This window comes from Coregonus clupeaformis, chromosome 33 (genome assembly GCF_020615455.1).
Source record: "Coregonus clupeaformis isolate EN_2021a chromosome 33, ASM2061545v1, whole genome shotgun sequence".
In the NCBI taxonomy this organism is placed as follows: domain Eukaryota; kingdom Metazoa; phylum Chordata; class Actinopteri; order Salmoniformes; family Salmonidae; genus Coregonus; species Coregonus clupeaformis.
In genome coordinates this window covers 31,938,660-31,951,982 of record NC_059224.1, presented here as the reverse complement: position 1 = coordinate 31,951,982, position 13,323 = coordinate 31,938,660, and the positions used below count along the sequence as shown (strand labels likewise).

Here is a 13,323-nt window from a genome sequence, read left to right as displayed (position 1 = left end):
TTGTTCTAAGAGGTTTAGGGAATAGTCACCAGCACTGTTCAAAAAAGGTTACTGTTTTTAGATGAAGTCATATTTAGACTTGATCTGAGTATTGGGTAGTTCTGTTGGTTTGGAACACAACACTACTTTTTTTTTTTGGGGGTCTTTAAAAAAAATACAAATAATCTCAAATGCATTTTTTGCAGTATAATGGTAATACGATTTAACAAATATTGTAAGGAATGTGTTTTTGCCTACGGACCAATCATATTGTTTCTTTGTCCAACCTTTTTTGTTGTAAAACCAGTGAAGCTAATTGGATCATGTATTTTTCTTGCCTTACCTTTTGAATCCCATGCTGGGTTTCCTGGGGAAGGGGAAAGTTAAACACCTCCCCTGACGTGAGGGTGAACTTACAGGATGTACTGAAGGGAAAACTTTGCTGTTCTAATTATTTTGCTATTCTTTGGATGGTCAAGATGTGCTAAATATATCTGTACTATGAGCTTGATGCTTTAATAAAGAAAGAAAGATTGCTCTTTCTCCTGTGTGACTTTGTTTATCAGCGTTGGGCATATGCTAAGAAGTCCAGTCCACCTTGTGTTTGACTGAAACTGTAGCATATCCAGCACATAAATACATGGCATTAATAACGCAAGTGTTAGGATCAGGTATGATGCCTGACCTTCCAAATCTGAGCATTTACAAGTTATTCATGTTTGAAGAATGGGTCTTGCAGCTGTGAAATCCATAAAATGTTGGAGAATGACTGCTCATGATTCAAGATGTCACAAGTTGTATTAATTGATAAACATTTTAAGTTGCAAGGTTCACATTCCATTTCAATGTCATTCCATGTAGGAGACGGGTGTCTTTGTTCTACAGTAGCAGTACTCTCACCTACCCTTCCACAGTACTGATTACCCCCAGGACTATATATATTACACAACCATTAATGTGTAGGTTAGATGAGGGTGTGAATTCTGATTGATAGCAGAAGGAAGTAATTTTTTTTTAAAACCGGTTTGGGGCCCAAGCGCACATTTATATTGTTTGCTAAAACCAAGACGTGTACCCAGTGGGGGCCCCAGGACCGAGTTTGGTAAATCCTGCTCTAGTCGACAGGCAAGGCGATTATGCTGCAAGCAAAGGAAGTCTGCTGGGGACATCTATTGGTTAAAATGTGCACCTACAAAATTGCTATTATCTTGACAATTTCTTTGCATTTAACTTAATATAAGTTGCCCTTTCAGGTCTCGGAAATATAATACGTACTGTATTTTATATATACTAAGTTATCTATGAATGTGGTATATATTTTTTAAAGATACACAAGTTAACATTTAGCATAACATTTAAAATAAATCGTTCTGAAAAAACGTTTAAGACGAGAGTTTGGGTTGGTGTAGGGTTTGAGCATAGACCAAAAAATATGAACGAAGTAATCGATTACTTTACCCCATTGTTTCCTATGATATCGCTCAGTAGCGCATTTGATCAGGGAGTGTCATTTCAGCGTGTGCCATGTTGTTACATGGAGGAGTTTTTGGAAACATTGCATGTGCAGTTTGAGCTACTCTAGGCTCAGTGCTGCCCTCTTATTGAGTCTCAAGTTGAAGGCCGACCGAGGTCAGCAGGCTGCCATTAGCAACTAAATTATCCTTATCAAATCAAATTTCATTTGTCACATGCACCGAACACAACAGGTGTAGACCTTAAAGTGAAATGCTTACTTACAAGCCCTAGAAGAAGCCTTTTGGACCTAGACTTGGCGCTCCAGTACCGCTTGCCGTGCGGTAGCAGAGAGAACAGTCTATGTCTAGGGTGGCTGGGCCGTACGCCATTTCCCCATTCACTATAATGGGGGATCCTGTTTTCTGGAAACAATGCCTGCAGTACCGCGGTCGGCTGTCAATTTGTAATTCTCAATGCGAGGGGGCAGTCGTTATACCCTGGGTTTGAGTTATGGACGAGTTATAGCTCTCTACCGTAACCCAGTGGCCACCTGAGAGTAATGCAGATTTATCCACTGTACAGAACGACGGATGTGACGTAAATGCAACCGCGACATTTTCCGCTGTTGTAAAATTCACGTGGAGTATTTTGAAGCAAGCACACGAGTGAAGCCATCAAAATGAAACAATACGGAGGAGTAATGTAAGTTGTTTTTTGCTAACCAAAGTATTTCACGCTTAATGTGGTTTATACCCTTAAACTATAACTAAGGTATTTATGTAGTTAACGAAGTCACTTGCTACGAAACTAACTAGCAATGTAACGTTCGCTATCTAGCTTGCCCAATAAATCTAACTAGGTTTCCATCCAATTGGCGACAGATTTTCATGCGAATCTTCTAAAATCCGCATAAAAACAATATTCGCATTTTACGGCCAGATATGTGTTCAATTACATTTAATTGTTGGTAAAAGGCTGTGCGTGATGACGTAGTGCACAAAACAATAAATGTACCGAATAAAAAACAGGTGAAATGGGTTTCCGTCGCAATTTCAACTCCACTGATGGTTCGCACAAATGTTGCGTTATATAGCTAGGTTGCCCACTCTGGTATTAGCGCGTGCACTCGAGGCAAAAATTCGCAGATAGTGCGGACATAGCCTACCTAACTTTACATGGTGAGATTATTATGGACAAAATAAGAGCGAGATTATTTTTGTCATAAAGCAGCCAATCATCTGATCACGTCACCAGAATTAGACTCAATATTTATTGGTAAGGTGCATCAAACTCATCACCTTGGATATTATATAAATATTTGTGCGCCATTTCTCGCATAATTCATTTTACCGACACAAAACGATCCCACCTTGTCTAGCATATTTTGTTTGGTTTACCGACACATTTTCTGTTTCCATCAGGCATGTCTTGGCATTTTTTGTACTACTCGCATGAAAAGGTTTGATGGAAACCTGGTTAGTGATACCAATTATTTATATATAGTCTGAAACGTAACATTGCAAACATTTAACAAGACAATGTTGAAATAAATTACATTTGAATTTACCGCGTGTTACTCTACCTCTTGTCTGTGAGGTTGGGCCTTATGTAGGTCGAAATTTGATTATAAAACATCCACAGGAAAGTATTATTAAACCGACTTCCAAAACGCGGGTCTGTGTGGCTCTGACAATTTTTTTGTTAACCACCTGTAACGTTATGTAAGTAGATTAACGCATTATAACTGAAATCTCACAGGTGTGTAGGCCTGATGCCCCTTGGTGAAGCAAACGATGAATATAATGGACTTGGAACTAGTCTGTGTACCAGTCTTTTTAGCTGATATTCCACTCCTTGCCACTCCGTCATTGCCAAAGAGACTACGCCTTTTGGGCAATAGTCGCAGTTGGTATTAGAACGTCGCAGCTCTGCCTGCCTGTGAGGGAAAGAGCATGTGGTTACCTTTCAAGCGCATTTTTGTCTGTTTGTTTTAGTCAGTTACAAAACTACATTTAAGAAAAGTACATGTCTAAAGAGTACTTTTCCACATTGCCTGCAATCGAGCATTCTAACTACTTTCCAACAAGGAACCCCGTGTAGCTCAGTTGGTAGAGCATGGCGCTTGCAACGCCAGGGTTGTGGGTTCGTTTCCCACGGGGGGCCAGTATGAAAAAATGTATGCACTCACTAACTGTAAGTCGCTCTGGATAAGAGCGCCTGCTAAATGACTAAAATGTAAGGAACTGCACTTTGCGAACTGCTAGTGCCATTTTATAATTGGTAAGAGCTATGCTATAACCCCCTTAAACATACAGGTTCCACACTGAAAATATGCAAAAACATTAGTTTGATCAAGACAGAGCATATTTTCATCAGAATCATTTAGTCTATGCCTACTCACCAAACAGATGTTGTCCATTTAGAAAATTCCAAAGAACAGGCACAAACTAAATCGAACGTCCTGTATATATTGTGGCAATTAGGAGTTATATGTTATGGTAAATTAGGCATTGTTGCGCACTGTTGGCATATAGATTAATGCACACGTTTTTTTCCGAGTGTGGGCCTTGTTCTAAAATTATATATATTTCATTGGAGTAATTGTGCTAGTACTCGGAACAGTAGAAAAAAGAAAAAAAAGTCGCCTGCCCATCCCCAAGGCGTACCTGTGCTAATTAGCTATCTGCGTCTCCGAACACCTGTGTGTAAATGGAAGACACACCACAAACGTGTTGGCAGGTAAAAATACTGTTGGCTGCAACTGTATTGAAACAATGTACAGTAAGTTTATGAAATTATTTTGATGTGATATGAAAGTAGAGGGCTTTATTTTTTTAGTACTGTACAACAATTGAGAATCAAGTCATGTTTAGATGGAGTATTTGGCTGTTTTGGCTGCCAGAGCCAATTTGCCGCTAAACAGAACATGTAAGGCCCTTGGGCTATAAGAAGTAATGTTAGGCTCCTTTAGTCCATTATTGGGCTAGTGCCAGATGATAGAAATGGCAGTATCAGCGTTTTGAAAAGTCGGTTTAATAATACTTTCCTGTGGATATTGTCTAAAATTTCAAACCTACATAAGGACCAACTGCACAGATAGAGCAAGCTTAAATGTAATTTTGTTCAACACTGGCTAGAGAGAACTTTACACATTTTTGCAGTACTTTGTTTGACTGTTTACCAATAATTGGTATCACGGTGTGATTTACTGGGCAAGTAGTTAGCGAATGTTAACTAGCTAGCTAGACTTCCAAACTGTTGATTGAGCTCTTCCATCTAGCAAAATGTATTATGTCTGATCATCTGTGTTTTACTCGTGTCCCTGTCATCCATAGCTGAAGTGTTTTTTGTTGTTGAATGACTGTCTCCTCAGAAACCCTAAGACGAAGAGGGCTAAGCGCTTTCTTGACCACAGAGCTCCTAAGCTTACAGAGAACATCAAGAATGCCATGATTATGAAAGGAGGCAACACCAGTATGACTGTCACTCAGGCATTAAAAGACATTGTACGTTTTCTGACTGTCGAACCTCCTACCCATCTAGAAACATGAAGACTGTCAAGTTTTGAGCGTGCCATCTAGATAACTCTCTCAATGTGTTTTTTCTCCAGTATGCCCTGAAGAAACCAAGTGCTGTGCTGTACAAAAAGTAAGTGATGGATTCTAACTTCACTTGAGTAGGACTTAAGTTATTCTTCAAACAAACCCAGTATACTCGTAGTACTGAAATGATTGTATTTAGTGTTCATGTTTTATTTTTCCCCTGTCGTTGATAACAGTGGATATTTAATACTTGGGCATAAAGGAGTTTACTGAAATAATAACAAGGCATAAATACTAGTCCATCAATTGTTGGTACTTGAGATGTGTGTGTTTATCCTGAATGTAAACTAAATGTTGTCTTTCCTTCCAGGAAAAATATAACTAGGCCATTTGAAGATTCTACATCATTGGTCAGTTAACCAAATATGTTGCATGGCTTCATTTCCTCTTGATATCAGATTTGTTTAACTTGGACATACCAATTGTTTGGGATTGTGATAATTTAACCTGATAATTTGTGAACATGCACCTGCTAGTATTCAAAGCAGTATTTTACACTGTAGACATACTAGCACTTAAATCAGCACTCCCTGTGGATTATGTAAGAATTTCCGATCATCAATATTTTGTCTCTGTCTACAGGAATTCTTCTCGAAGAAAACCGATAGCTCTCTGTTTTTGTTTGGCTCACACAACAAGAAAAGGCCAAACAATCTCATATTTGGTAAGCATTTTTGTATTTTATCAGTGGGCGACGGAGACCTTGCTCTACACAAGATGTCTAGTACTTTTCACAGCAGATAAGGGTTTGACCTTTTGATTTTTTTCAGGTCGTCTGTTTGATTTCCATGTGCTGGATATGATTGAGCTTGGCATTGAGAAGTATAACTCCCTAAGTGACATCAAGGTGATGGTTCCTTTATTTTAAGACATTTTCTATGGAATTTATAATTGCGTTTAACATTGGTGCATGACACCACTGTACTTTCTCTATCTGCCAGAATCTTAGTTCATTAACAGTAAGTGTTTCATCAACCTGTCTTTGTCCAAACTCTGCTACAATAGGCCAAATGAATACACCTTATTTACATTCTTTCCCAGTGGCCTGAATGAACTTCTAGAACTGAACTTTCCTCTACACACTATTCTAGACACATTGTCTCCCCGTTCTTTGAAAATGATTAATTTGGAACATTTTTGTTTTACAGACAAGACACTAATGTATGAAACAGGCACACTTGGATTGTAAACAAATAACGTTTTTAGTGTTCACCATATCTATTTTTATCAGATTAATTTATTTTACTTTGCCTCCTGTAACTTTATGTTCTGTTTCCAATGCATTGCAGAGCAGCAAATGTCCCGAGGGGACTAAACCAATGCTGGTGTTTGCAGGGGAGGCTTTTGACCATGACAATGACCACAAACGCCTAAAGAGCCTTCTTACAGGTAAAATTCAGTCTAAGCTAAACTTGGTGTTAATCAGATGTCATGAGGTTAATATCAGTCCTACAGTTAAGATTTCCCATTTAGTTACAACACATTTAGTCTAACTAGTAAACATTTAGATAATACATAGTTACCAAATTCTCCATTATTTTGGTCTTATAACATTGCATTTCATGTCAATGACACTATTGACCATTTTCTACTCTAATTTGTCTTATTATTCAGACTTCTTTAGAGGTCCTGTTGTGCCTTCAGTGCGCCTGGCAGGTCTGGAGCATGTCCTGCACTTCACTGCTCTGGAGGGGAAAATCTACATGCGCAGCTACAGGTATGTCTGCCTTCCAGCAGCTGGACTATCTACCAGTGCCTCCTATTATTCACAATAGATTGACATGACGACATATGGGCTGTGTCCCAAATGGCACCCCATTCCCTATATAGTGTAATACTTTTGACCAGAGCTCTATGGGCACTAAAAGGAAAAGTGCGCCATTTGGGACAGAGCCACGTTCTGTGAAGTTAGTGTCAGCCGTCCCTCTCACCCCTGAAATGATCACTAGTCAAAGCTCTTTGTTTTCTCCAGATCTCTGTTGAAGAAGTCTGGATGTCGGACACCAAGGATTGAGCTGGAGGAGATCGGGCCGGCTTTTGACTTTATCTTGCGGAGAACCCACCTGGCATCAGATGACCTGTACAAGACTGCTCACAGACAGCCCAAGGCTCTGAAGGTAGGGAAAATGTCTAGTTGCTGTCAACATCTTTTTCACGCTCTTTCAACAGCCGCTATGTTGAATGGCACGCGAGGTTGCTTCTTTTTAAACGTCTGTCTTAATTGCACAAATATGTAGTGAAATGAATCATCAAGGCAATCGAAGTCCTCATGTTGCTCTTTGTCATTTCTATTCTTTACAGCCCAAGAAGAAGAAGAACATATCCCATGATACCTTTGGTACCAAGTTTGGCAGGTTGCACATGCAGAAGCAGGATCTGGCCAAGCTCCAAACACGTAAGATGAAGGGTCTGAGGAAGAGGAGGGGCCCAGCAGCTGCTGCTGTTGTGGAGGGAGAGACGTCCCCGAAAACCGCCGAAGTAGAGTGAGGTCTTCCCAGGCTTTAATGGACATTTCACAAGCTCACATCATCAAGCCAACAGTGGATGTTGATTGAATTCTTCCGAATTGTCATCAATGATGAAAAGAATGGCCCCCACATACATGTTTACCTTCTGCAAGTATGTTTGTCAACATTTCAAGACAATGTGGTGGTGTGCTTATCGATATCTCTTTTTAATGCCTTGCAAATTGTCTTCATTATGTTGCTTAGTTTGGTATTGTTTTGTGTGAAAGGCAGGCAGTCTGATGTGCATAAGAAAAAATGAAATTAGCAGTCATTCTTCAAAAAAATATATATTTTTTTTCTGTATTTTAATCTCTGCTGGTACATCGTGGAACAATTCTCAATGATTAAATTTGTTTTGTACATCTTGTCTCATGTGATGTTCTTTTCATAGACATACACTGCTCAAAAAAATAAACGGAACACTTAAACAACACATCCTAGATCTGAATGAATGAAATAATCTTATTAAATACTTTTTTCTTTACATAGTTGAATGTGCTGACAACAAAATCACACAAATTATCAATGGAAATCAAATTTATCAACCCATGGAGGTCTGGATTTGGAGTCACCCTCAAAATTAAAGTGGAAAACCACACTACAGGCTGATCCAACTTTGATGTAATGTCCTTAAAACAAGTCAAAATGAGGCTCAGTAGTGTGTGTGGCCTCCACGTGCCTGTATGACCTCCCTACAACGCCTGGGCATGCTCCTGATGAGGTGGTGGATGGTCTCCTGAGGGATCTCCTCCCAGACCTGGACTAAAGCATCCGCCAACTCCTGGACAGTCTGTGGTGCAACGTGGCATTGGTGGATGGAGCGAGACATGATGTCCCAGATGTGCTCAATTGGATTCAGGTCTGGGGAACGGGCGGGCCAGTCCATAGCATCAATGCCTTCCTCTTGCAGGAACTGCTGACACACTCCAGCCACATGAGGTCTAGCATTGTCTTGCATTAGGAGGAACCCAGGGCCAACCGCACCAGCATATGGTCTCACAAGGGGTCTGAGGATCTCATCTCGGTACCTAATGGCAGTCAGGCTACCTCTGGCGAGCACATGGAGGGCTGTGCAGCCCCCCAAAGAAATGCCACCCCACACCATGACTGACACACCGCCAAACCGGTCATGCTGGAGGATGTTGCAGGCAGCAGAACGTTCTCCACGGCGTCTCCAGACTCTGTCACGTCTGTCACGTGCTCAGTGTGAACCTGCTTTCATCTGTGAAGAGCATAGCGCGCCAGTGGCGAATTTGCCAATCTTGGTGTTCTCTGGCAAATGCCAAACGTCCTGCACGGTGTTGGGCTGTAAGCACAACCCCCACCTGTGGACGTCGGGCCCTCATACCACCCTCATGGAGTCTGTTTCTGACCGTTTGAGCAGACACATGCACATTTGTGGCCTGCTATTGGTCATTTTGCAGGGCTCTGGCAGTGCTCCTCCTTGCACAAAGGCGGAGGTAGCGGTCCTGCTGCTGGGTTGTTGCCCTCCTACGGCCTCCTCCACGTCTCCTGATGTACTGGCCTGTCTCCTGGTAGCGCCTCCATGCTCTGGACACTACGCTGACAGACACAGCAAACCTTCTTGCCGCAGCTCGCATTGATGTGCCATCCTGGACAAGCTGCACTACCTGAGCCACTTGTGTGGGTTGTAGACTCCGTCTCATGCTACCACTAGAGTGAAAGCACCGCCAGCATTCAAAAGTGACCAAAACATCAGCCAGGAAGCATAGGAACTGAGAAGTGGTCTGTGGTCACCACCTGCAGAACTACTTCTTTATTGGGGGTGTCTTGCTAATTGCCTATAATTTCCACCTGTTGTCTATTCCATTTGCACAACAGCATGTGAAATGTATTGTCAATCAGTGTTGCTTCCTAAGTGGACAGTTTGATTTCACATAAGTGTGATTGACTTGGAGTTACATTGTGTTGTTTAAGTGTTCCCTTTATTTTTTTGAGCAGTGTACTATTTAACTCTGTTTGGTACATTCAGAAATGTTTCAATTTTTTGTGAGTGGAAGGAGCACAATTAAACTTTTTTTTTTTTTCATTTTAGTCATTTAGCAGACGCTCTTATCCAGAGCGATTTACAGTTTAGTGAGTGCATACATTTTTCATACTGGCCCCCCGTGGGAAACAAACCCACACCCCTGGCGTTGCAAGCGCCATGCTCTACCAGCTGAGCTACAGGGGACTGGGAGCTAAACCATGTAACTGGGAGGAAATAATTATACTTTTCACTTTGCCACCACAAGCCCTCTGATATAAAGATTTGCCTCCATATGAACAAATCTGTAATCTCCTGACATTAGATAACTTGGTATATTTCAGTCAGCTTCCAGGTATGAAACGTTTGCCGGCAGATGTGGATATGAAATCAGAAGTATTGGTTAACTTTGTACACAAGAGGTCGCTGTTTGACTATTAATATGCTAAATTCATAGTTAATATTCTCTTAACCTCGGCTCTGGCGTTATATTGAAATCAATAGTACAATTAAGTCTTATTTAAATTAAGTCATGTTTAAAAGTGTTAGATTTCGTTTTTTTATATTGTATAGGCCTACTGATAATGGGGATAATTGAGAAAACTGGGCAATAGGCTACTTATGAAAACAGGTCATCGCCCCCTCCCTAACCCTAACCACAATTATATGTAAAATTAATCGGGATTGATTTGACTTTTTGGATTATGGACGTTAACTTCAATACAGCACAAATTATAGTTCTGAGACTCCTAAATGGACCTTTTCCTTGCATGCAGAAGATATCTCCTCTGTATAACCAGGTTAAATAAATGTGTTCTGGATCTTCTCTTAAAGAATGTTTATTCTAACTTTTCAAACACTACAGTAATTCCTAAATGCTCAGACGTCATACTTTAAAAAGACAACAATGCGTCCAATCAGCGACAGAAACCGCCATAATGTACGCACGACCCGCCCCTCGGGTATCTATTTATACAATATTGCAACACTAGTGTTTGACACTACAAACAGTGCGGGCTAGTGGTAGACATTTTCAATACGGCTACTGCTTCTGAATGGATACATCTTCTAGGTAACAATTCCCTGAAAGGAGATGCAAAGTATTCATATTTGTAGATAGACACGTTTTGGGGCATACCATTATCTGAATCTCTTCAGTTGAACTTGGCTGCAGCTTGAGAGCACACCATTTAGACTAGTTACCGGTATATTGCTGTCATCATATTTGACAGTGTTACAAATCTGCACAGTTTTGCCAAGAAATGACAGCAGGTACAAACATGACAGACATTGAATCTGATGCAAGTAAAGAAAAGGTCGCTGCGGAGCCTGCAGAGGAGACACCAATGAAAGCAGAGGAAAAGCGCCCGGACGATGCTGAGGAAAAGAATGGGAAAGGGGATAGTAAAGGAACCATCCAAGAGCAGGTCCCCGTGGCTGTGGAGGAGCCCGAGTTCGTGCATCCAGAAGGAGGATGGGGGTGGGTGGTTATGCTGGCTGCAATGTGGTGCAATGGAGCGGTGTTCGGAATCCAGAACGCCTTTGGCATCCTGTTCATGTCCCTCCTGAAAGAATTCGGCTCACCAGAAGATGATGACCTCAGGTTTAAAACAGGTGAGTTCCCAAAATAGACAGTCGGCACACGAGCACTGCAAGTTAGGTAGCTAAATACCGTAGTAGGAGTAGTGCATGCATATTCAAATATTTGTATTCCTTTTTGGCTGCATTTCAAAAAGTGAAATTAATTATTGCACTTCCTGGTATGGCTATACCACGTAGCTACGTTCTCACTAGGAAATGGCATAAAAACCACACTAATGCAAAATACAATTTCTTATAGCACGGTCTATTCTAGATTATTTTGTGTCAGTCAGCGAGTCGAGCGTGCGATGCACATGGCTAGCTCATTCGTTGAAAGTTAGCTCTATGGGTTTAGTTTAGGCCGGCATTTCAGAAAATAATGTATATAAACCAGTGGATACTAGCTACATGCCTCAATTAGAAGCTGGCCTAATTCAACTTTAGCTTTTCATTTGGAAAGTTTTGTTAGTCATGTCCTGCTCTCTGGTGCCACCCCTACGTTCAGGTGGCTACAGGTGTGAGGTGTGCAGGGTTGTATGACAATCACATCCGTTCTACTTTTTTGTCACTTTACACCCCTCTCAACCCGCCCCTGACAGGAAATGTGATTCATTCATTTCTGGTGAAAATCTTTGTCCTCCCTCACTGACATAATATAACAGCATTGACATTTGTTAACTGAGTCCGGTGTAGCTCAGTTGGTAGAGCATGGCGCTTGCAACGCCAGGGTTGTGGGTTCGATTCCCACGGGGGGCCAGTATGAAAAAATATATATACAAAAAAAATGTATGCACTAACTGTAAGTCGCTCTGGATAAGAGCGTCTGCTAGATGACTAAAATGTAAATGTAATTTCTACATCTGCTTATGTTGGCTAAATTTGTTTCTGCTTGTCTGGCTATCTGCATAATTTCCTTCATTCCCATATGGCCATGTAGCCTATGTACAGACTACTAGGAACAGGGGAAGGGGCATATATCTGTTCCCACTGATTCTCTCGCCAGTCTCAATGTGCATTCTTTGGCAGCTGCTCTTGCAGTGCATACAAAACTCATTAAATGTTCATGAAAGAGCAGGCCCCCAGAATACCTTAGCATTTCAAGGTGAATGTTTCAGAAAAGAAGCCCATGAAATATTGTGTTCTCATTTGGCTGTTAGTTAAAGCTGGAAACTGCCACGTCCATTTGGGATATTACAACAAATAAGTTACTGCATACAACGAACACAGATTCCCCCTGCTGTGTCTTTAGCCACCTGTTGCTGATGTTATTGGGGGGTTGGGAGGGGGTTTCTGTTGACATGTGAAGGGCAACATTTGGACACTAATAAATGTGCGAGAAGGCTATTTTCCACGCTTTGATTAGGTTAACGTGTTAAGAAGACTCATTGTGTAGACTATAACCTTTTCAAAGGGAAGATCATGCATCAAATGTAGGATAAAAGCTGGGAAGATACACTATCCTTGGCAGTGTTAATCATCATATATTTGATGACAAAGCAATCAGTAATCACCCTTTTCCTCACATTGTTCTGATTATTAGGAAGATTTGCACAAGTGATTAATCCAGATATAGATGAATCAGATCCTGTTAATTGACAGCTACTAATCAAAGCAATCACTCAATCAAATCATTGTCACATTGTAATTACAATTAATTATCACTCAAACTAATCACTCATTGGTCATGGATTTCCTTGTTATATAGTTTTTCTTCAGTACCATACTTAGGCCTGCTGAACTCAGATTGTGCCCCCGCCCCAACGTGTAAACCTAGTCCCCTCTTCATCAGTCTGAAATTAGTAGCGGGGATTGCATCAGCGTGCTTCAAGTTCAGCTGTTGCCCGCCTTCCACTTTCCCTTGTAGTCCCTCTCCATTTGTCAGAGGTCTCACCTAGGGAGAGCCTGTCGCAAACTTGTAGTGTATTCAATGTTTAAAAAGGCTTCGAAAGTTTGTAATTTCCACTTTAAAATGTCAGACTTGATTTGCACTAACGCAAAATGTATCAACCCCTATAAAAATGGCCATTAACCTTTTACTGCAGTCGGCTAAATCAGGGTCACACAGAGTGTTTCTTGGTGGTCTTAAACACATCTACTTTGAAACAAAAGTATGCAGCTCACACACGTGGTTATGGGCTTAATGGTTATGTGCTTAAAAAAAGGAGACACCTGTACCATGTCAGGTATAGAGTTGAAATGTATTACATTTTGA

General features: G+C 41.0%; 2 protein-coding genes across 2 annotated transcripts in view; both read left to right on the top strand.

Annotated features, from left to right (window-relative positions):
• Positions 1-2,028: 2,028 nt before the first annotated feature.
• Positions 2,029-7,905, top strand: LOC121548999 (ribosome production factor 2 homolog). The gene is made up of 10 exons (XM_041860761.1): positions 2,029-2,136; positions 4,808-4,940; positions 5,045-5,082; positions 5,347-5,386; positions 5,619-5,700; positions 5,807-5,883; positions 6,326-6,425; positions 6,651-6,753; positions 7,009-7,153; positions 7,338-7,905. The coding sequence occupies exons 1-10, from the start codon at positions 2,114-2,116 to the stop codon at positions 7,521-7,523; spliced, it is 927 nt and encodes a 308-aa protein (XP_041716695.1). The 5' UTR covers positions 2,029-2,113; the 3' UTR covers positions 7,524-7,905.
• A 2,643-nt stretch (positions 7,906-10,548) lies between these two features.
• Positions 10,549-13,323, top strand: part of LOC121549000 (monocarboxylate transporter 10) — a 56,794-nt gene continuing 54,019 nt past the window's right edge. The window contains exon 1 of the mRNA XM_041860762.2: positions 10,549-11,144. Within this exon, the coding sequence (XP_041716696.1) occupies positions 10,793-11,144 (352 nt within the window). The 5' untranslated portion in view covers positions 10,549-10,792. The remainder of the gene's footprint in view (positions 11,145-13,323) is intronic.

Bases quoted from the DNA above. Each gene is read 5' to 3' on its own strand.
- LOC121548999 (XM_041860761.1), top strand. From the start codon at position 2,114: ATGAAACAATACGGAGGAGTAAT. The intron at 5,884-6,325 runs GTGATGGTTCCT...AATGCATTGCAG, and splicing joins ACTCCCTAAGTGACATCAAG to AGCAGCAAATGTCCCGAGGG. The intron at 6,426-6,650 runs GTAAAATTCAGT...CTTATTATTCAG, and splicing joins CCTAAAGAGCCTTCTTACAG to ACTTCTTTAGAGGTCCTGTT.